Source organism: Maylandia zebra, linkage group LG7 (assembly GCF_041146795.1).
Source record: "Maylandia zebra isolate NMK-2024a linkage group LG7, Mzebra_GT3a, whole genome shotgun sequence".
Taxonomy (NCBI): domain Eukaryota; kingdom Metazoa; phylum Chordata; class Actinopteri; order Cichliformes; family Cichlidae; genus Maylandia; species Maylandia zebra.
Window position 1 is genome coordinate 1,029,262 of NC_135173.1, and position 21,201 is coordinate 1,050,462.

Here is a 21,201-nt window from a genome sequence, read left to right on the forward strand (position 1 = left end):
CCCCTCCCCCTCACCGATGCTCCACGGGCCCTCCGACTCATCCACTGTGGCCGGAATCGCTGCACGGCGGCACCGCGGAAAGGGGCTTTGTTTTTATCACCAGCGTTTTGGAGCGAAGGCACGGCGCTGCCTCCCGCCTTGCAGTTTCCAGACCCAGGGAAACGGGCATGTCAGCGCTCTGTAGCAGCCGCGACCGCTGGCAACAAGGAAAGGCTGCTTTTCTTAGAGGACTCACGCTCGGGGAGGCGTTTCCTGGTGGACTCCGGCTCACAGAAGAGCCTTCTTCCCCCGGCTGGCTCGGACAGGCTAGCTGAGGGTTGCGGGCCATTGCTAACAGCGGCTAATGGCTCTCCCATCAAAACCTTCGGTGAAAGGTTGGTGACTGTTTGCTTTCACGACCGTGACTTTCAGTGGAACTTTGTTGTTGCTGCTAGCTCTGTGCCTATAATAGGCGCTGATTTTCTTTGTGCTCACGGACTACTGGTTGATGTGGCTAACAGACGTTTAATTGATGCTGTGTCCTTTTCCTCATTACCCTGTTTGACTCGGGGTGCTCAGCCCGTGGTGCATGCTAACTCAGTAGATTCGGGTGACGTTTTTCAGTGTTTGCTTTCTGAGTTTCCCTCACTCACTGTCCCCACTTTCTCGAGCACGGTGACGAAGCATGGGGTAGAGCATTACATAACTACAGTAGGGCCCCCGGTGTTCGCGCGCGCGCCGCCTCGACCCCGCCAAACTGGCTGTCGCTAGGGAAGAATTTGCCACCATGGAGCGTCTGGGCATCGTGCAGCGTTCGAACAGTGCCTGGGCTTCTCCGTTACACATGGTGCCTAAATCTGATGGTCGGTGACGACCTTGTGGGGATTTCCGCCGTCTTAATAATGTCACGGAGAACGATCGTTATCCCATTCCCCACATCCAAGATTTTTCCGCCCATCTTGCGGGGACCTCGGTTTTTTCTAAGATCGATTTGGTACGGGGATATCACCAGGTTCCCGTGCGCGCGGAGGATGTCCCCAAAACCGCCGTAATTACACCTTTCGGCCTTTTCGAGTTTCTGCGCATGCCGTTTGGCCTGAAAGGTGCCGCCCAAACCTTCCAGCGGTTGATGGACTCGGTCTTGCGCGGGCTGCCCTTTGTTTTTGTATATCTTGATGATATACTGGTGGCCAGCAGCTCGAAGGAGCAGCACATGTTCCATCTGCGTCAGGTTTTTCAGCGTTTGGCGGAGCATGGACTGATTATTAATCCGTCTAAATGCCAGTTTGGGTTGCCCGTTCTCGATTTCCTTGGGCACCGTGTTTCCGCCGAGGGCGCGGTTCCGTTGCCTGACAAAGTCCGAGCTGTTTCGGAATTTCCGCGTCCCACGACTGTTAAGGCACTGCAGGAATTTTTGGGGATGGTGAATTTTTACAACCGTTTTCTCCCCAGAGCGGCACATCTGCTGAAGCCCCTTTATGGGGCGTTAAAGGGTAAAAAAGCTAATGACCCCGTTGACTGGTTTCCGGACAGCATCCAAGCGTTTTCTGATGCTAAGTCAGCGTTAGCTCATGCTGCCCTTCTGGCCCACCCATCCCCCTCAGCGCCGATTGCGTTGACCACTGATGCGTCGGACATAGCGGTGGGTGCGGTGCTGGAACAGCGAATCTCGGGTGTCTGGCAACCGCTCGCCTTTTTCAGCCGTACGCTACGTGACAGCGAACGCAATTACAGCGTTTTTGACAGGGAGCTACTGGCGCTCCACCTGGCGTCTCGTCATTTCCGGTTTTTTCTCGAGGGTCGTCACTTTACCGCATACGTGGACCACAAACCCTTGACGTTTGCCATGTCCAAGGTTTCCGATCCATGGAGTCCACGCTAGCAGCGCCAGTTGGCAGCCATTTCTGAGTTTACCACGGACATTCGGCACGTGGCTGGTAAATCCAATCATGTGGCTGACTGTTTGTCCCGTGCGCTGGTTTCTCCCGTCTTTCTCGGCATAGACTACTCCGCCATGGCTGCCGATCAGAGCGGTGACCCTGACATCCTCGCGCTTAAATCCACCCAGACGGGCCTCATACTGGAGGACAGACCCGTGCAGGACGGTGGTCCCCTCCTTGTCTGTGACGTTTCCACCGGCCGCCCTCGCCCTGTGGTTCCCGCTTCCTGGCGTCGTCAAGTTTTTGACTCGGTACATGCTCTCTCTCATCCAGGGGTCCGGGCCTCTGTTAAACTGGTCAGCTCTAAATTTGTTTGGCCAGGCCTTCGCAAATCTGTTAAGGAATGGGCGTCGGCGTGCATTCCCTGCCAGCGCGCGAAGGTTCATAAACACACCAAGGCGCCCCTGGAGCCGTTCTTCATACCCGGCAAACGTTTCGATCATGTGCATATCGATCTGGTGGGTCCCTTGCCGCAGTCACAAGGTTTTACGCACCTTTTGACTGTTGTTGACCGGACCACCAGGTGGCCGGAGGCGGTCCCCCTGGCGTCCACTACCGCAGCAGTGGTGGCCAAGGCGTTTTTGTCGACCTGGGTCTCGCGTTTCGGCCCACCCGCGGACATTACGTCAGACAGAGGCCCCCAGTTCATTTCCGGGCTTTGGTCGGCCATGGCTGATGGACTGGGGGCTAAAGTCCACCGCACAACCGCATACAACCCGCAGGCTAATGGGATGTGTGAACGGTTCCACCGGTCGCTGAAGGCTGCCTTTCGCGCCTCCTTAAAGGATGGCAATTGGGTTGACCGCCTCCCGTGGGTTTTGCTTGGGCTGCGCTCTGCGGTTAAGGAGGATCTCGGCGCTTCCCCAGCTGAGCTAGTGTTTGGTCAGCCCCTCCGCGTGCCTGGAGAATTCTTGCCTGAAAATCCTCCTCCCTGCTTCGATCCATCGGTGCTCTCTCTCACCCCGCTTTTGCACTCGCTTCGGGTTCCTGGTCCGGTGCACCATTGCGTGCCTGACACCTTTGTTCCAAAGACTTTAGAGACTGCTAAGTTTGTTTTTGTCAGGCACGATGCCCACAGGACACCGCTGCGGCCGCTGTATGACGGCCCGTTCAGGGTTATTGAACCGGGCCAGAAACATTTTGTTTTGGATTTTGGGGGTCGAAGGGAGACTGTGTGTGTTGACAGACTTAAACCAGCACATGTTCTTCCGGACAGTGATGTAGTGCCGGCCCAGGCCCCTCGCCGTGGCCGACCTCCTGCGCTGGGGTTGACAGTCTCTGGTTTTCCCCCCAGGACTACCCCCGGACCACCAACGTTTGAGCCTCCTCCTGCCTTTCCTGCTCGCCTTCACCAGCCTCGTTCACAGGATGGACCTTCCTCTGCCTGTTCTCTCCCTCCCAGGTTCAGTCGTGCGGGTCGTTTGCTTAGACCCAGGGTCCTGGACTGAATGGAGACCTGACTGTGTGTTCAAGGGGGGGTATGTGTGGCGGACCACCAGGTGGCTCCACTCACACACAAGTTGAAGGGAAGTGTGGGGGTGGAGATTTTGGCGCTGACCATATGTGAAGTTCTGTCAGTTAATAAAGTTGTTGGAGTGAGACACTGAGACCTCTCCTGTCGTTGTTACATACCTCCACAGCATGGCATTAAAAAAAATAGATGCCAGCCTATCATCCATCCCGTCACTTGATTGATACAGGGAAGCCAGTCAGATGACAGCAGATTTTTTTCTGACGCTTAGGTCGCTGCGCATGCGCAAACAGCGGCGCGAAGTGTAGTAAAACTGACAAGCTAGTCAGCGAGTTAACTCCAATTTTTAGCTCTCGGTTTTTTCTCTTAAACCTGGCCGTCAGCAGCTACTGTCCGGACTATGCATCCCTGGCTGATTCAATTCAGTGCAAGTCATCAGAGTAAACTCAGGTAATGACAAAAAATTTACATAGTTAATTGTGTTGTGAAATATTGGATATTGCGGTTATGCATGTATATACATTGTAGATATAAAGAATCCTCAATATATTTATAAATAAGTATATGTTTTGGATTTTTGTAGTGGGTAGATCATTTTGACTTGGTCATTTTATAAGTAGCTCACATGCGGAAAAAGTGTGAGCACCCCTGCCCTAAAGCATGCAGCCTGATGAGCAGTGTAGTCCGTGCTGCAGGGAGAATGGACTGCTATACCTGTTATGTGTCTGTGAGCGCGAGGAGGGAGAGAAAGGAAAATTACGAGTTGTCACCGATCAGAAACGGGAGCTGGAAGCATGTAAATATAATAATAACCACTGCAGCCAAGAAGAGAGCCTGACGAGCCCAGTTGTAAGTAAGCTATTAAGACTCGACTGTACACCGTGTTCCTGTTTTCCTCCAAAAACAACAAGTTCCGTTGGAGCAGCCTTTCAACGCCTCTCTCTGTCTCTCACTAGCAAAGTCGACCCAGACAACAAAGTAAAGCTATTTTTCAGCTACAAGCCGACACGAACCCGACGTATTAGCCAGAGGTCCCTTTACTACGGTTCGGAGCCGCGGACCTTCAGTAATACTAATAAATCACACAGCAATAGGACATTCATGTAGCTGTAAACAGCATGATAATATATTAAGTAATCCAAAGCTGAATGAATGTATGTAAACACATTTACATGAGGGCAAACAGATTTCAAGGAAATAAAAATGCTCAAATTTGAAAGCTTGTGAGTTACTTTGCTCATGTATCAGCTGTTTAGTGTTTTATGACGAGATGGATTCTGTTGTTCTTAGTATAGTTTTTGCGTTGAGGAGGATAAAAGAGTATCTAACATTAATTGTACCAATGTTGTTGTGTACTAAGCACAGATTAATTTAAAAAGTTTTAATTTATGAATTTTTGAGCACATGGTGCACTTGGTTGTAATTGCATAAAAATGTACGTGTAAGGATATAAAAACCATATTTAATGAGTTACAGTGAAAAGAAGTGCTATGAAATAGTAATATAAACAGAAATTTCAATTTTTCTATGAATGGAAAATATCAGTTAATGATACAGAAAATATACTGTGAACGGAATTTTCTGTTTTATAGCTGAAGGAAACGTCCGTAAATAGTACAGAGAGTATACTGTAAATCTACAGAATTTTCCGTTTTATCATTTACAGAAAACTCCGTCAAACCTCCGTAAAAACCCCCAAAATGTACTGGCAGAAAATTACGAGGACATTTTTTGTCTTTCTATGGATTTTTTTCTCCTTCAAGAAATTCAAAACGGCCCCACAGACATTAGTGTAATGGAAAACAGGTCATGCCGAGTCTGACCGCCTCGAGTCGCATTAAGCCGATCTGAGCAGGTACTAATGGAAAAAAGGCTTCAGTAACTCAGGAGGGGCACAGTGTAGAGCTGTAACTTCTCCCCATTGAAGGGAGCTAGCTGAAGTGGTTTAGGCATCTTACTAAGATGCCTCCTGGGTGAGGTGTTCCAGCGATGTCCAACCAGGAAGATGTTCTAGGGCAGATCCACACAGTAGAGAGATTACAGCCCTTTTAATCAAAGTTTCCGACATTTTGTTTCAAAAGGAATAAATGCAAAAAAGCTGCACAACTTGTCACAAAACTAATTTAAGGTTAAACTCCGTAATTCCTTTTATACTGTCTTGGCTAATTGGGATATTATTAATATTATTAGTAATAACTGTGTTTTTGCACTGTGCTAAGTGTGGAGTGAAAAGGTCCTACTTTAGTTTATTTTACAAGGTAATCTGACTGCTCATGGTAAAGGAGACCCAACCAATCACAGCAGATGGCCCCGCCCCTCCCTTAGCCTGGTTCTGTTGGAGGTTTCTTCCTGTTAAAAGGGAGTTTTTCCTTCCCACTGTCGCCAAAGTGCTTGCTCATAGGGGGTCATGTGATTGTTGGGTTTTTCTCTGTCTGTATTATTGTAGGGTCGACCTTAGTGCCTTGACTGCTGTCATGATTTGGCGCTGTGTAAATAAAATTGATTTGAATTGGATATACATATATAGTCTAGGGAAAAACTGACATGCCAGTTTCATTGATTCAAAGACATTCAACTGCTATATTTAGTTTGAAAAAAAGACATAAACAAATCAAAGAATTAATACAGGTTTATTCTGAAAAACATCCAACATTTTAAATTGAGTATCTCATATTTTCTTTGGGAGGACAAGCTCAACCCTAAAAGAGAGGGAAACATAGACCACAAGCAGGCAGGAGAAACTGAAAGTATGCCCAAGCTGTTAAATATCACAGAGCTGTTGTAAGTATAAATAAGTTAAACATTTAAGAACATAAACAGTTTAGGTAAAAAAAAAAAAAGAAGAAGAAGAAGAAAAAATGTTTTATGGTTTGCCTTAATGCCTGCATTAAGAAAACTGAGGGATGGACTCCACCTGAGGCGTGCTTATAATTTGATGAGGGCTGCATGTTCACTAAATACAACCTAAATCTTTGACTTGGTTATGAAGTTCCAGTCTTATCTGGCTAATTTTTCTTTACCTGAGGACGCTGTTAAAATCCATAGATATATAATTTCAGATTTGACCATGTGGAAGAAATCCCACATTTATCACAGAATGCTTTATCCAAATTTGGTACACATGCTATCAATTTACAAAAACACAACCTAGTTGAAAATGCCTCATACCATTCTGCTTTTAACACCTACTTCTTACCCCTTCATTGTGCTGTACCGGTTCATTAATGGTTCATTAATGCTCAATTTCCACCAAAAAATGGTGAAAATGCCATTTTTACCATCACTGACACTGAATGAAATCAAATTCCTTAATCCTGAAAATTTCAAGACTGGCTACAGCCCCATTAAAACCTCAGCTAGCATTCATGTAAAAGTATGAAAACTTCAAACCAGCATCACTTTAACCCCATCTTATGGTATAACCTGCTTTATATGCACATTCACTCTGTCCCTTCGTCCACTCACCCTATTCAAAGTCTTCAGTGGCATCTGATTGCTATGTCTCAACTTTTCAACATAACACCGAGCTAAACCCAGACAACATAATCCACCACTTATCCCACTGAAGGTAACCTCAGACAGATCATATATTTTCCACGTTCTTGAACTTATCAAGCACTGAGTCACAAGGCCAGCTGACTTTGGAGGGTATGAGGAGACTAAGGTAAGCATTTCTCTGTGCTCTCAATATTCTCCAATGGGGGAGAGAAGACAAAAAAACCTTAGGTTAACGTTATTAAATCCTTTCATGTATATCTGAAAACCAGAATGTATTATTTTGTTTTACCTGAAGCAAGGGGAAACAGAGGATGGACTCTCTGTGAAGTTTTGGTTAAAAATGAGTCCTTCATCATTTTAAGTTAAGGCATCATTTGGATCCCGAGGCCTTAACTTAAAAATAACGTACGACTTCCTCAAGTCTCTTTTCGTTGTTTGAGTTTAAGTTTTTGTTCTTTTTATTTTAATTTAAACTATCATTTCTTAGCAACAACATTACTTCAAAACATCATGTAAAATGTTACAAACTCGTGGCTTTCAATGTACAAAAAGAAGAGTTTTCTAATTTTATGTCAATCTTGACACAACTGCTAACAATGAGAAGAAAGAAAGGCAGGAACAAAGAGTTTTCTTGGTTATAATAATTATAATGAAAACGTTGACTGTACTAACTTTAAAATACATTGGAAACTGAAATAAACTTTCAGCTGCAAAAAATAAAAAAAATATGTTGCCTGGTAACAGGACATAAGTTAATCCACAGTCAATGTATTTAACCCAGGAAGTGGATTTAAAAAAAAAAAAACTAAAATAAAATAACAACAAATGCAATAAAAATAATAACATTAATAAAAGAACATGTGGAAAATAAATCCATCAAAGTCCTCAAACATCCCAAATTTCTGGACACATTTTGTACTTTTAAACTCTAGAAAAGCACAGCAGCCGCTGCTGCTTCATAAGAAAGCTGAAAGCTGAACAAAAGCGAGTACATATACAGAAGTGAGAAGTAATATAAAAAGTAAACATCATGACTTTCACACAAACAAAAATGATAACAAAACAAACAAAAAACATACCATTTCATCACGCAGTAACAGGACACGGGATGCTAGACTGCATTTAGGTTTTATTGTCCTTTTCTGATAAGGAATATCTGGGTGACAGATCTGGATGGATGGGTTATATAACTGTTATGGATCAGACAGATGCTCACTGTCCGATGAAAACCACATATCTCCAATATATAGAATATATCTTTTATGAACCAAGAGAAGAAGAAAAAATCCCAGATTTCGGAGATACATCTGATTCATTAGACGGCGACCTCTTTTTAAAAAAATCGTTCATACAGGCGACATTTGGTTTGAAAATCTGAAAAGTCCTATGAGGACACAGATCCTTTGTGTGCTCCTGCTGGGGTCCGCAGCAGGAGCACTATGATGACATGGTTTTGAATCACCCTGTTATTCCAAATCGACGCACTGTAACGATTGCTCTGATGATAGACAGGCCACGTGGGGAACAACAACGAGCGTAGGCAGGCCTGTGTTTGGTTTCATGCATCTAAAGAAAGGCCAAGACTGATTGTATCCCAATCAATGAAACCCTTGGAAGACAAAAGACACACGGACTGACCAACCCTCTCCAGAAAAACACAATTTTCCCAGTTGCTTCCAGAGCCACTGATACTGTAGCATATTTGTTGTTGTCTTACCTTCAGATTGTTGCTACATTACCTGTTATTTCACCGTCACAGGTATCTTATGATAGTGATGTTTTCATAGATAATTACCATTACAGTACAGCAAATGCTGTTAAACCCTAGAGCCTGGCAAAATTATCTTAAAAAAAAAAAAAAGTAAATGCAAGTAAAGTTTCCCTCTTCTTTTATTCCCCCCTCCCCTCCGCCCCCCCTCCCCTTTCCAGCAAAGTGAACTTTGGTCTCAGAAAACAGCAGGCTTTAGGACGTGAGCTAGGTATAATAGGGGTAAACAAGGGCATGCTAACAAATATTAAGTGTTACACAACACTGAACAATGCAGAAACCTTTTTTTAAAATTATTTAAATTTTTTCCAACACCTTTGATGCTGGTAAGCTGTGACCTCAGGCCACAACAAACTCTCTTTAACTGCTTCTTTCAGCTTCTGCCCTCCCTCCCCTGTAATGACATTAAAGCCCTCTGACAACCACTCTTGCTCTATTTTAACAGTAATAGTAATAGAAAATACATTTTGGTATGCAAAACTAGCCCTATCCATCGATTTTCTTTCAGACCTGGACAAAAAATATTAAAGCTTTTAAATCTGAATGACATCCGTGAAAGCCGTGTCACATCTACAATATCCTGTAACATTAACTGCTCGTGTTCAACATTTAAATATTCATATAACTACTTTTTGCCCAGGTCCTTTGTGTCCTCTGCCCTTTTTTCGAGGGTTTTTATTCACTTTCAATTCAATCAATTTTCATCTACATTCAAATATTGAAAACAACAAAACGAGTCGCATGTAGAAATGATCACGCGAAACCTTCATCGTTAGAAACAACTGATCTACAACTGCAGTTTCATTCAACTCTTTTTCAGTTGATTGCATTGAAAGTGAATGGACAGCCGGCACGGGTTCTCTACTCTTCCTCCTTGCATAACTTCCTCCTCCTCCTCAGCGCATCTTGTGTTCCATGTCAGCGTTGGCCATGTTTGAGCCAGGGCTGGGGTCCTGCTGTCGTCTGGACTGGTGAGAGAGAGGGATAAAAGGATGGAAGAGGGGGAAAGAGAAGAGCATGTTAAGACGACAGGAGGAAAGAGATGGCAAGGAAGGGATGAGAGAGAAAAAAGACAATAAATTGAGTACAGATTTTCACATGTTAACAAATGTAAGGATTTCTCCAGTCTGGGGCGAACTTCAAAATAATGCCAATGCCCACAGACTCCCAAATTAAAACAGAAGTAAACATATTTACAGCCTTTCACTACGACCACTGTGAGAGCAAAGTTTTCTTTATAAATCTTCTTTAACACTTAATTAAGGCTTAACGTTAGGAGTTCACCTTCATCGCTGCTAATTCCAGTCACAGAGACGTCTCAGTAAACATTTGTGTTGTTGGTGATTTATGCAATCATCTAATGCAGTGACATGCCAGAGGCTCCAATTAACTTATAATAGTGTTTTATGTAGCACTAATTACAAGGCATGTGTCTGCATACTGGACCCATACAGTCTATGATTGCAGCTCGCTAACATTATCTGATAACTCAGCCGCTCTCATCCAAATATGGCCACCTCTGACCCGCCCCCAGCACCATGGCAACAGCAAACATGCCAAGCTTCACTTGAGGTAAGAATCTTTACACAGAGTCTGATTTTCATGTTGAAAAGACTCTACACACACACACAGAATTACAAAAGAAAGTTGCAATACCCCAAACTGCCATTAGAGGTACTCAGAGAGCTTCATTACAGCACGACTGTGCTGCTGTTTATACACTTTACCGATGTTGATATTTTAGTTGAGGTAACTGGCAGACAGGCAGGAGAGGCAGAGAGATAAACTGGCTGACGCAGACAAACACACTAACAAAGCAGATTATTGGGTCGAGAGACGAGGCCTTTAAAAATATGTGGGTTTAGTGTCCGCGTGTTTGTTGCGCCGTAGCATGGTCTCTTGGTGTAAAAACCAAAAAACCTGTGGTTGTAGGTTTACATTTAAGTGATAGCTGGGGGAGTTTAGCAGGGGTCAACTGAGAGCAAGAAGGGGGAGAGGTGAAGCAGAGAGCAGAGCAGACAGAAATGCAGACAGAGATAGTAAAGGGTTGCTTAGTTCAAGAGGAATGTAGTTTGTGTCATCTCAGTGACTCACGATAATAGCAGCATACACGCAGTCACACACACACACACACACACACACACACACACACACACACACACACACACACACACACACACACACACACACACACACACACTATGTCATGCTACCATTTTAACTCCTCTTAGCCAGACTGACTCCAGGCCCTGTCAGTCTCCTCTGGAAAGCTTTCTGTTGTTCTATCAACGCTGCAACCATCAAATATTAATGCGTGGCTCATTTAGACTGACTTGCATCAAAGCTGAGTTAATTGATCACACAGCACCATCTGTGCCATGTGCGTATGTACTCCCCAGAAAATGTCATATTGGATTATTCTGTCGCTTTTTTCAGAGCCAATCGGAGAAACCCAAAGAAAACTGGGATACTGAGGCAAAAGGTTTGGGTTGAACTCGATAGCTATTACAGATAAACCATCGTGACTATGACAGTCTCGTGTTTTAGATGCAAGATGATGTAAAACATTAAGAATAATAAGCACCTTTAACAACGGAGCACTTAATGTAAGTATTTGTGTTTTGCGTTTACTTGGCCAGCTGTTTACTTACAGAGTTGTGATGCAACTTGCTTCCAGTACCTGCTTGTTGGTAGTTAAAAACCAGTTACAATCATAGTTACTGCTATGAAGCAAAGGTCATTTTCAGAAATTCTCTCACTGAATCTGCTCTGAGAAGAGCACCGGGTACGACGTGATGCTTGTTTACGTGTGTGTGTGTGTGATAAGGAAGAAGACTGCTAATTGTACTTTTGAAATGTGTTGTTTTGGTGCTCACATTATTTGGCTGAGGACATGTTGCTGCTCTGTGTTCTCAGTGGTCAAATTGAAAAATGAAAAACAAACAAACTGTTCCCTCTAACATTAACAGCACGTAGCAGTTAATTATGTGACTAAACACACCTTTGTTTATCCAAAATCTCAGGAAACAAGCAAGATTTTAATCAGACAGCGAGAGCTTGAGCGAGTGTTTGTCTCTGCAGAAGGGAGTGGTCCTCAGTAATCATAAGGCCAGAAGAGCTCTCTGTATTGATCCACGTAAAGATGCGAGCCTTCTGTACCACTATAGGCTGCTTAACCACAACTCAATAGTGTGTCAAGTGTGCACACGTGCGTGTTTGTGTGTGTGTGTCTTGATAAACTTGGAGCAAATGTGCTGTATCTGCGAGTTTGTGCACGTGTGCCTGTACAGTATTTGTGTGTGTGTGTAAGTCAAAGCAGGGGGTCTGATGGCAATCAATACTAATGATATATTAATGCTTTTAGTGGCAGCTCATCATTCACCACCAAATCTCTCTGCTCTTGGAGTGCACGTGTGACTGTGTGTGAATGCACTTGTCTAGCTATCCTAGTGGGGACCCGATTGAGTTTTAAACCGCTGACGTGAGGACATCGTAGCGAAGGGGACCCTCGGCCAGTCGTCACATTTTCACACGTCGGGTGTAGGTTTGCCTTAAAGTGAGAATAGAGGTTAGGCTTTCACTGAGGCCGGTGCAACAGATGTGCTCATGAGCAAATCGCATGTTTAGGTTTTGCTATCACTCACCCGGTACGTAAGGCTAAACAGGCCGACTGCATAAAGAGGCTTTTGGTTGGCTCGATTCACTCTGCTTTTGAAACTAAATTCTACTTGTTTGAACTGATCTGAAACAACAGCAGAATAACTGTCCCTCTTATCAGTAAACACAATCACAAACACACAACCACCTGGACTGACAGCATCAGCTAAGCGTGGGGTTTTTGGCAGCGTGTTTATATTTTGGAAAATCACATTTGTGCACGGAAGAAAACCGGATGTTTGTCAGTTCTGTGGCGCTCCTGCTCTTGTCCCATTAGTCTGCTGTACATTAGCTCATTTTATCACATAATGTAACCGGACTGGGAGATGGATCAGCGTGCGTCAGGATTTCACAGGATCCCGATTCCCACTGTTCAATTAGAGTGTCCAGTACATCCAAAGTGTCAGAGCTCCGATCGATTCACTCAAACAGAAGTCAGCACTGAGTGTTTGGACGGCGCATGTGTAAAATAATATTATTTGTGCAGGAGCAGCAAAGGGCGAGCACTCACAGGGATAGCTAAACACACCACGTGTGTGTATGCATGCAGTATTAAAAATGCATCTATTGCTTATACATCCATCATTGTGACAGGCACCCTTTGACCTTGAGTAACTGGAATATCGCTGCGTTTGGATGAAAAATGTTGTGTCTGCCAAAATGACTGGTCTTTTATATTCAATCAGCATTCACAGGAGAAAAAAGACGTCAACGTTTTGCTGCTGATCTATTTGAAAACTTCTCAACCCAAAGTTGGAGCAACATAATTTTCTTAACCTACTAATCGGCCTAATCTTCTTATCGTCATGTGTGTTTTCCAGTACAGGTGAAACAATCAAATTTCCCTCCCCTTTCTATTTTGAAAAAGAGGAAAGAAACGAGAATTTTGCCTCAGCTCATTTTTTTCTTTCTCTTCTGTCGGAGAGAAGAAGAAATTAACTTTGCCTTTGAAGCTCAGACAGGACACAGAGATAACTCGATCACCAGCTAGCGAGACACAGAGAGTTACAGAGAAAGAGAGACAGATGGAGAGGTGGAGTTCAGACCACAGAAATGCAGAGGCTGAATCTGTGCAGCTATTCAGCAACACTCGTCAGGCACACCCAGAGAAAACAACAAAAAGCTCATAGCGCGATCCGCTGTGGCTGCTGTTTCTAGCAACTCTACAAACTCTGATTCTTTTGGTATGAAACAAGAATTGAAATGTAAAATCATCTGTGGGGCCGTTGCTTTTAGACAGCCACGACTCTTCCTCAGGGTCAGTGCACATTTTTTCTTTGATATAAAATCACGTGAGCTATTATCATTTTATTATTGATTTATATTATTTTGATCTCCATATGTATGAAGCTAAGCTTTATACGTTATGATTCATATATACTGATAAGGATAGCAACAATGTGCTCATGTGCTCCATCTCAAACATGCGTTTTAGTAACACGACCTTCACGTGCGGTTACTTTACTGCACAGTGGAACAGTTTCCATCCTCTGATTGCCGATGTGTCCAAAATCATTTTAAATATGGAAACAACACGTTTATACATTGTGTTAAAGAAGCTAGTGATGGTGCTTCTACTGATTTAGTGAGAGACACAAGGTTTCCTTTTTCTGCCGCAGCCTCGGGGAAGCCACATGAGCTCAGTCACATAAAAGGCAACCTGGATCAAATCTTTCTTTCTGTTTCACACGATGACATTCAGCCTCTCTTTTCTTTCATTTCTGCAGGACCATGTGCCACAAAGCTGTGCCTGAGTCGGCTGTGTGTCTCCTTTTGCAAACTAGCTATGAAACATCACATTGTGCTCACCGAGTCTCTCACACCATTCAAGCATTAAACAAACACGGTAAAATTATAGGAATAAAATTCATTGCAGAGCATGCACAGTCATGAACACACACACACACACACACACACACACACACACACACACACACACACACACACACACGGTGTGGAAATAAAAACATAGAAAATGCTGCAGGTGCTGAGAGACACACACAGACATTAATGGACAAAAACAAGAATGCAGATACACAAATGAAACTGTGGACACACACACACACACATGCACACACACACACGAGGTGGTTTAGTGCATGACAGTGTGATAGATGGTGAGAAATGAAGGACACAGACCCTGTTCTTTTCTGCTGGCTGTCTGTGTGTCATCAGTCCCAGATTTTAGAAACCACAGGGTCCTAAAAAATAAACAATTTGGGGTTCATTCGGAGGGCGTCAGCTTAGGAAGGATGCCACTGATCTCCCCAAAGCCTTGCTGGGAAAGTGAGTTTGTCTCAAGCAATGAAATGCATTTGGGACACTTTCAAATTTCAAACCTACAGAATCTCAGTTTAGAAATCAGTTTATAGCATCTACGTGCAGTTCAAAGGTCACATTTGAACTACTAAAATGAACACATCACCTTGTTTTGCCAAGTTTGCATCAATTAAACTTCTCAAAGGAATGCACAGAATGAGCAAACTACTTTCCCTTCTGAGGCTTTTGGGAAACCTGACAAAACTGTAGTCATTCAATAGTTCATGAATATCAAGTCAGATCAATTATCAGATTAGAATTACCGCCAAACTGATCATGCACTAAACCTACGGTTCAAACTACAGAAATAATCTTTAAAGAAAAAGAATAATAATTAAAAACAAACTACAGAACACAAGCACACATCACACAACCCCAAGCACTAAGCAAGGAAAGCGATACTACAAATTTGATGCTGCAGATATATATTACACTCTTGATACATTTCTACTTTTAATTCACTTTGATACTTTTCTACTTTCAGCGTCTGAAAGCATCTGTGAGAAAATTCAGCAGAGGATCAAAATCATTTTCAGTGAGCCAATTTATTTTCAGAGTTGCAAACAAGAAACTGCACTACAAGCAAGCTGTGTTGGTGATGCTGTTTGCTCTGTCCAGTCCTGCAAAGCCAGACATAAATATGTTAGAGGGCAAAAAGAGCAGGAGCCTTTTTGCCATTTAATTCTCTTTTTCACACTAAAATGCACCGTAAAAAATAATTACACGTCAAGCTTTGTTGCGACCTCCAGAGCTGCAGTTTGTGTTCACTGTACTGCTTTACAGCTACTATAGCCATCACTGAGAGGCCCAGCATGAAACACTACTGCACGAGTCACGTTTCCAACCTTTACATATATGAGAGGTTTTTTTGTTTTGTTCACCACAACAGAATCATTTGGGACCGGCTTTGCAAGACTGAGAAAGATTTCAAGATAAAGTAGAAATTTGAGATAAATAGTCAACATAAATAGTCGGCGATCCCTCGTCTCTCACCTCTAGATCCTCTCTGTGCGATCGCTCTCTGTCCTCAAAGTCTCTCGTCCTGCGTCGAGCCTCTTCGAACGCGGCCTGAGCCAGAGCGTCCTCGTGCTGCGAGCACAAACGACAACAAAGAAAGATCGTAGTTGGTTTCCTGACGAGGAAAAGACATTTGAGTAAAAAGCAGAACTGGTGATACCTGTGCCCTTTCATCATCGTATTCCAGATATCCCATCCCATCCAGCCTTTGTAGGTCGATCCAGCCTTTCCAGATCACACACACACCGTTCAAGATCATAGGGGCCTTTAAATAGACCTGCAAGGACAGCGCGAGAACCACATTAATGTCCACATTTGCCATTTTAAATAGCAACCAATATGTGTTGTGACATTGGTTAAGTATTTGCGGCGCTTATGGTGTTGTTCAAACTCCTCTCATGTAATCACAGTTACATCTAAGCTGTTAAGGCAGATGGCAGTCAGTCATATTAAAAGTACATCAGTTCTTTCTGTAAGAATCACACAAAGATGTGTTATCTGCTCCTCACGACAGAAACACTGGGCGTGCACGGATTGTGCTTTGGCCCTGGGGTGGAGCAGCAGCTTCATGTGAACACGAGTTCATTCGAAATGACGGCTTTAAATCAGAATCTATCGGCTGTTAAAGCTCCGAGTTTGGGACGTGGACGCCTTCCTGCCACTGACCCCTCCTGCTCCATCGTCTGTGAAACAGAAAAACCACAAAGTACGTCAAGGCCTCTCCAGAGACTCTGAGTGTCGGACTATTAAATGACACACACACGCACACACTTGCAATTACAGATGTGTGCACGTGCGACTGGTCGAGGTCGTTGAATGTACACGAATGTTTGTGTGAGTGATGCTTTCACTCCTTTGATACAGTGTAGCTAAAATGATCAAACGTGAGTGTCGCATATCAAAAACATCTTCTTTGTGTTCGTTTTTAGAGGCATTTGAATTTCAAAGCCTCTGGAAAAGGTCTGCGGCTTCTTTAATGGTCTCATTCAGACATTAGACTGCACAGCTTTCATCCCTTTCATTATTCATTGAAAATAAATGTAATCTTGCCTCAAATGTCACGTGTTTTCAGTTAAGTCAGAAAGAGAAACGGAACAACATTAGCCGATCGATAGTAGACTGTCCACGTCACTCTTCTTTGACCTTGTTTTGTCTCTGTTTTGTCTTTCCGTCAGTGAGAGAGGTGAAATAGCTGTGATAATAAAGGGACTAGAAGCGCTCACTTATATTTCATGAGCCCTCGTCTCTCCCTTGTTTGCTGAGCAGCACAGTGCGTTGGGAGAGGATCAGGCTGTGGTCAGGGTGCGTATGCCACAGTCTGCATGTATGCACGAACTGAGTTTAGACCACGTTCGCATCTGTAGGATCACAAAACTATTTCTCTGTTTGGATTTGCTGTTCAAGTAGCTGCAAACTGAACTACTTCTCAGTATTTGGCAATACATAAAAAAATAATTAGAGTTTTTTTGGGTTCCATCAAAATACTTGAGGAATAGAAAACACACGACACCAATAGCTCAAACGCAACACTTTATTTCCTGTCTAGTCTAACTTTGTTTGACTTGCTGGGCAGGCAGCATACTCAGGGTGTAGCTGCCTGCTGTGGCCAAAGATACCTCTGCCTCAATATGCCTTAAAAACGCTTATATTTGATCACATTTCTCCCTTCCTCAAAAACATACTGGGCTCATTCTACCAGTCTTTGTGCTCCTGAGAAAGGCCCTCAGAGATCAATAAAAACCCATATCTAATAAATCAGTATCAGCTTGTTTGCAGCGCCCTGAACTGAGGCAAAACCCCGAAGAAGCAGCCAAAAACAGTCAGTTAGTTAAAACACAGTCAGACTAAACAATGAATTTCACAAGATTTAAGAAATTATTTCAGCCAAAAGAGTTCATAATGTACGATGCAGGACACTCAGCCTTTGTCCTTTTCTTTACTCTGATGTCTGTAACCCAATGAAGCAGCACCTCTGACAGATGCAGAGAGTGTATTTGTCAGGGTGGGAAGCTGTGAGGGGCTATTTTTATCAACATCAATAAGTATTTTGGTATGAATGAACAAAACTTAAACACATCCACAGACACACAGATGACTGGATTTCTCTGAGTGACACTGGGTGAGCTTTATGGTCCTGCATTTTTACTCAGGCTATTTTTGGACGCTCTCTCACAGGACCTCTTTTACGACAGCTACCCACACTGCACCGGGGTTGCAGGGGAGACCGCACCCCAAGAGACTGTGGGTTTTTGTGTTTATTCGAGTGAATGTTTTTCTGTGTGTGTGTGTGTGTGTGTGTGTGTGTGTGTGTGTGTGTGTGTGTGTGTGTGTGTGTGTGTGTGTGTGAAAGCAAGAGAGAGCAAGAGGAATGGCTTCCACATCTGTGGGGCTGCATATTGCTTTTAAAAGAAAGCTTCATTTAGCTTGACAGGGAAAACGCACGTGTGTGTGTGTGTGTGTGTGTGTGTGTGTGTGTGTGTGTGTGTGTGTGTGTGTGTGTGTGTGTGTCTGTGTGTGTGTCAGTGTGTCTGTGTGTGTGTGTGTGTGAGGGGAAAATATGTAGAAACGGCCCGACCACAGACTTCCTTTTGAGAGAGAACCATGTCAACCCCCACATCCATTTACTGAGACACACACGTGAAGACAGGAGAACTCACACACTGCAGTGAATATGAAAAACAAGCAGAGTGAAATCCAGTGGAAATGCGAACCACTCAGTGAAGCGTTGCCTTATTCTTGGTCTCAGAGACTATGTATGTACTGATTTAACTGGTAAGAGTTACACATACTTTATAAAGTGCGACCATCCACTGTGAGTCTTCCTCACAACAACATTTGAAGCAAACTTCACGTTTTCACTTGTAAGAACAAACAGACTCTAAAACCACATGTGCCTATGTGCTTCGTCATCACACGTGAAGTTTACTGAGGTTAAATATATTTCACATGGTTTCCCATAACCGTGCATTTACCAGGGCGCCGCTGCTGTTTCTGTGTTAAAGGGCTGAGCGTGCATACAGACTTCTATTAAGTGATGTTAAGCATGAAAAACAGTTTCCTTGGCTCGATTTTGTTCTTTTACTTGGAGTTTGGGCATTTTGTGAGAGAAATCATTCACTATTTTGAGTCCATGGCCTTTCAAATCGTACTATCTCTTTGATAGGATCATCTCTGTGAGCTGTAATGCAAAGGCAAATCTGTGCTGTGATGCCTGTAAAAGCTGTAGTTGTAAAATGATTCATCATTTTCATTATTCGAATGTTAGATTTTATACCAGCGAGTCTCCAGTGGAGCCTGTGACAATCTGAGATGTGTTGGATTTATTTCCATTGAGGTCAAAATGCTTCTTTTGTCTTTTTCTCCGATCAGATCGATTTCTCTTTGGACTCTAACATTAAATCCTCAACACAGGAATCTCGCAGCATTGCACTGAATATATATATATTTATTTCTTAAGTGAATATTTTGTCTTCTTTCCGTTTTTGTAAATTGCTTTTAACGTTTGGTTGAATAGGTGCAGTGTCGTGTGGTTCTTGCTAAGTAATTACGACTTATTTTAAACCAGTGTGTGAGTGCACGTGTGTGCGTTGGTCTTTGGTGGGGTTCTCCTGATGATATTATAGAGTCACAATCAGCATCTTTTTTGTACTGCTTCTTATCCATCCATAGAAATGCAGACGTATGAGTGAGGCTAACATTGTCACACTCATGCGTTGACATCATGCTCGCTCTCGTCTGTCTCTTGGTACTTCACACAGCTTAGATTGATGATGGACACGAAGAGGTCACTTAGGCTGCGTTCACTCTGCAGGTCTTAATGCTCAATTCCGATTTTTTGATCAAATCCGATTTTTTTGTGTGCTTGTTCACACTACAACTAAAATGCGACAGCAAACGCGCTCTGTTTAGACCCAGAGCAAACAGCATTGCTTGACTGATGGCCCTTTAATATAAAGACTTCGGACTTTACGTTTCCCAATTTTTTGCTTTAAATTATTTTGTTATTTACATAATAATGTAAATGACAGTTTACATAATAATTTACATAATAATATTTACATAATAATGTAAATAACCTAATAATGATCCTTATTGCTGTTTAAGAGAGGAGCGCTGCTTCTAGCTGCAGATTTCTGTCAGACTCTGCAGATTATACACAACAAATAAAATGTTCACGTTGTCTTCCCAACAGTTTCACTGACATCTACACCGGATGGCCAGGAAGCGTTCGCGATGTCTTCTCCGGCGCTGATAATGGCGTCTGTCTTGTGTCAGTGACGTAAAAGACGGATTTAATGCAACATGACCATCAAACAGCAGTCGCTTTCTGAAACATCAGATATGTATCGGATTCAGCACCACATACCAAAGTGACCCAGATCGGCTTTGAAAATATCAGATTTGTGCCGTTCACACTGTCACACCATGATCGGACAGATGGTCGCAGAGGGTCAGAAAAGTCGGATTTGATGCGCTTTCGCCTGCAGTGTGAACGTAGCCTCAGTGATTGGATGGCTGGTGAAATATCCTGACTGACCTGTTGTGACCTTCACAGGTGTGTTTGTGGATCATCTCTGCTCACTGTGACATGTTACTCTGACTGGTTTAAACTAATTCTCCTCATGTGTTATTGACCGCTGATGAGGATTGTACGTGACAGGAACAACCAGTTCGTTTGTGAATGAGTGTGAATTATATTTCTTCTGTGAATATTTGCATTTGTGTAAAGAATAGAAATCTAATTATCGTATTTTCTTCCACTTTGTCAGAAAAAACTGAGCCAAGCAAAGACGTATCACATGCTAACACATCCACCGAGCCGCCGGTTATTGTAAGTGCTTTTGAGATTGTGTGTGTGTAACAAAGAGAAAGGCAGAGTATATGTTGGCAGACATTGCGTGACGCAGATGGAGGGAGATGTGTTGGCATACTGCCCTTCATTCAGCCTGATGCCAACCATCTAGTCAGCACAACAACCCACTACAGCGCGCACACACACAGACCAGTGCCCACAAAGTGTGTGTGATCACAATGGGTATCTGTGTTTCAGCCCTTTGAGTTGTGGCAGTGCGTCTCTCCTACACATGTCAATGCACACGCAAACACATTCGAGTAACACAAAAACGTGCCTTCTTTAATTCCTCCGCCACAATTCAGCGCATAACTTTTTTGCTTTCAGGCGTGTGTGTGTGTGTGTGTGTGAGTGTGTGTGTGTGTGTGTGTGTGTGTGTGTGTGTGTGTGTGTGTGTGTGTGTGTCTACTGTCTAAGCTGGAGGCACCGACTGATTTAGTGCAGTAATTATGTTATTATCCAGAAGAATGTAACATCAGTGTCTGGGGGGTTGAATGTGTCGATTACAAAGAGTCACTCAAACACCAGCGTGTGTGTGTGTGTGTGTGTGTGTGTGTGTGTGTGTGTGTGTGTGATTTAGATTAAAGACAATCTGTAGTGACTATGTGGAAATCTGTGTGTGTGTTATTCACACAATAAACACGTGCCCTTGTGTGCGTCTGAGTCAGCAGCCAGATGCTTTCTTTTCTGCCTGCTTTCC

General features: G+C 43.4%; 1 protein-coding gene across 4 annotated transcripts in view; it reads right to left on the reverse strand.

Annotated features, from left to right (window-relative positions):
• Positions 1-6,004: 6,004 nt before the first annotated feature.
• The window catches only part of cbfb (core-binding factor subunit beta), a 31,297-nt gene continuing 16,100 nt past the window's right edge, over positions 6,005-21,201 (reverse strand). Inside the window, exons 4-7 of one of the 4 annotated variants that reach the window (XM_004569165.5) lie at positions 15,810-15,926; positions 15,626-15,721; positions 14,453-14,514; positions 6,005-9,619 (exon numbers count right to left, since the gene is read on the reverse strand). In XM_004569165.5, coding sequence (XP_004569222.1) covers positions 14,485-14,514; positions 15,626-15,721; positions 15,810-15,926 — 243 coding nt within the window. In that variant the 3' untranslated portion in view covers positions 6,005-9,619; positions 14,453-14,484. Of the gene's footprint in view, positions 9,625-14,452; positions 14,515-15,625; positions 15,722-15,809; positions 15,927-21,201 lie in introns of all 4 variants that reach the window. The other 3 variants (XM_004569164.5, XM_004569163.5, XM_004569162.5) reach the window with 3 other exon arrangements.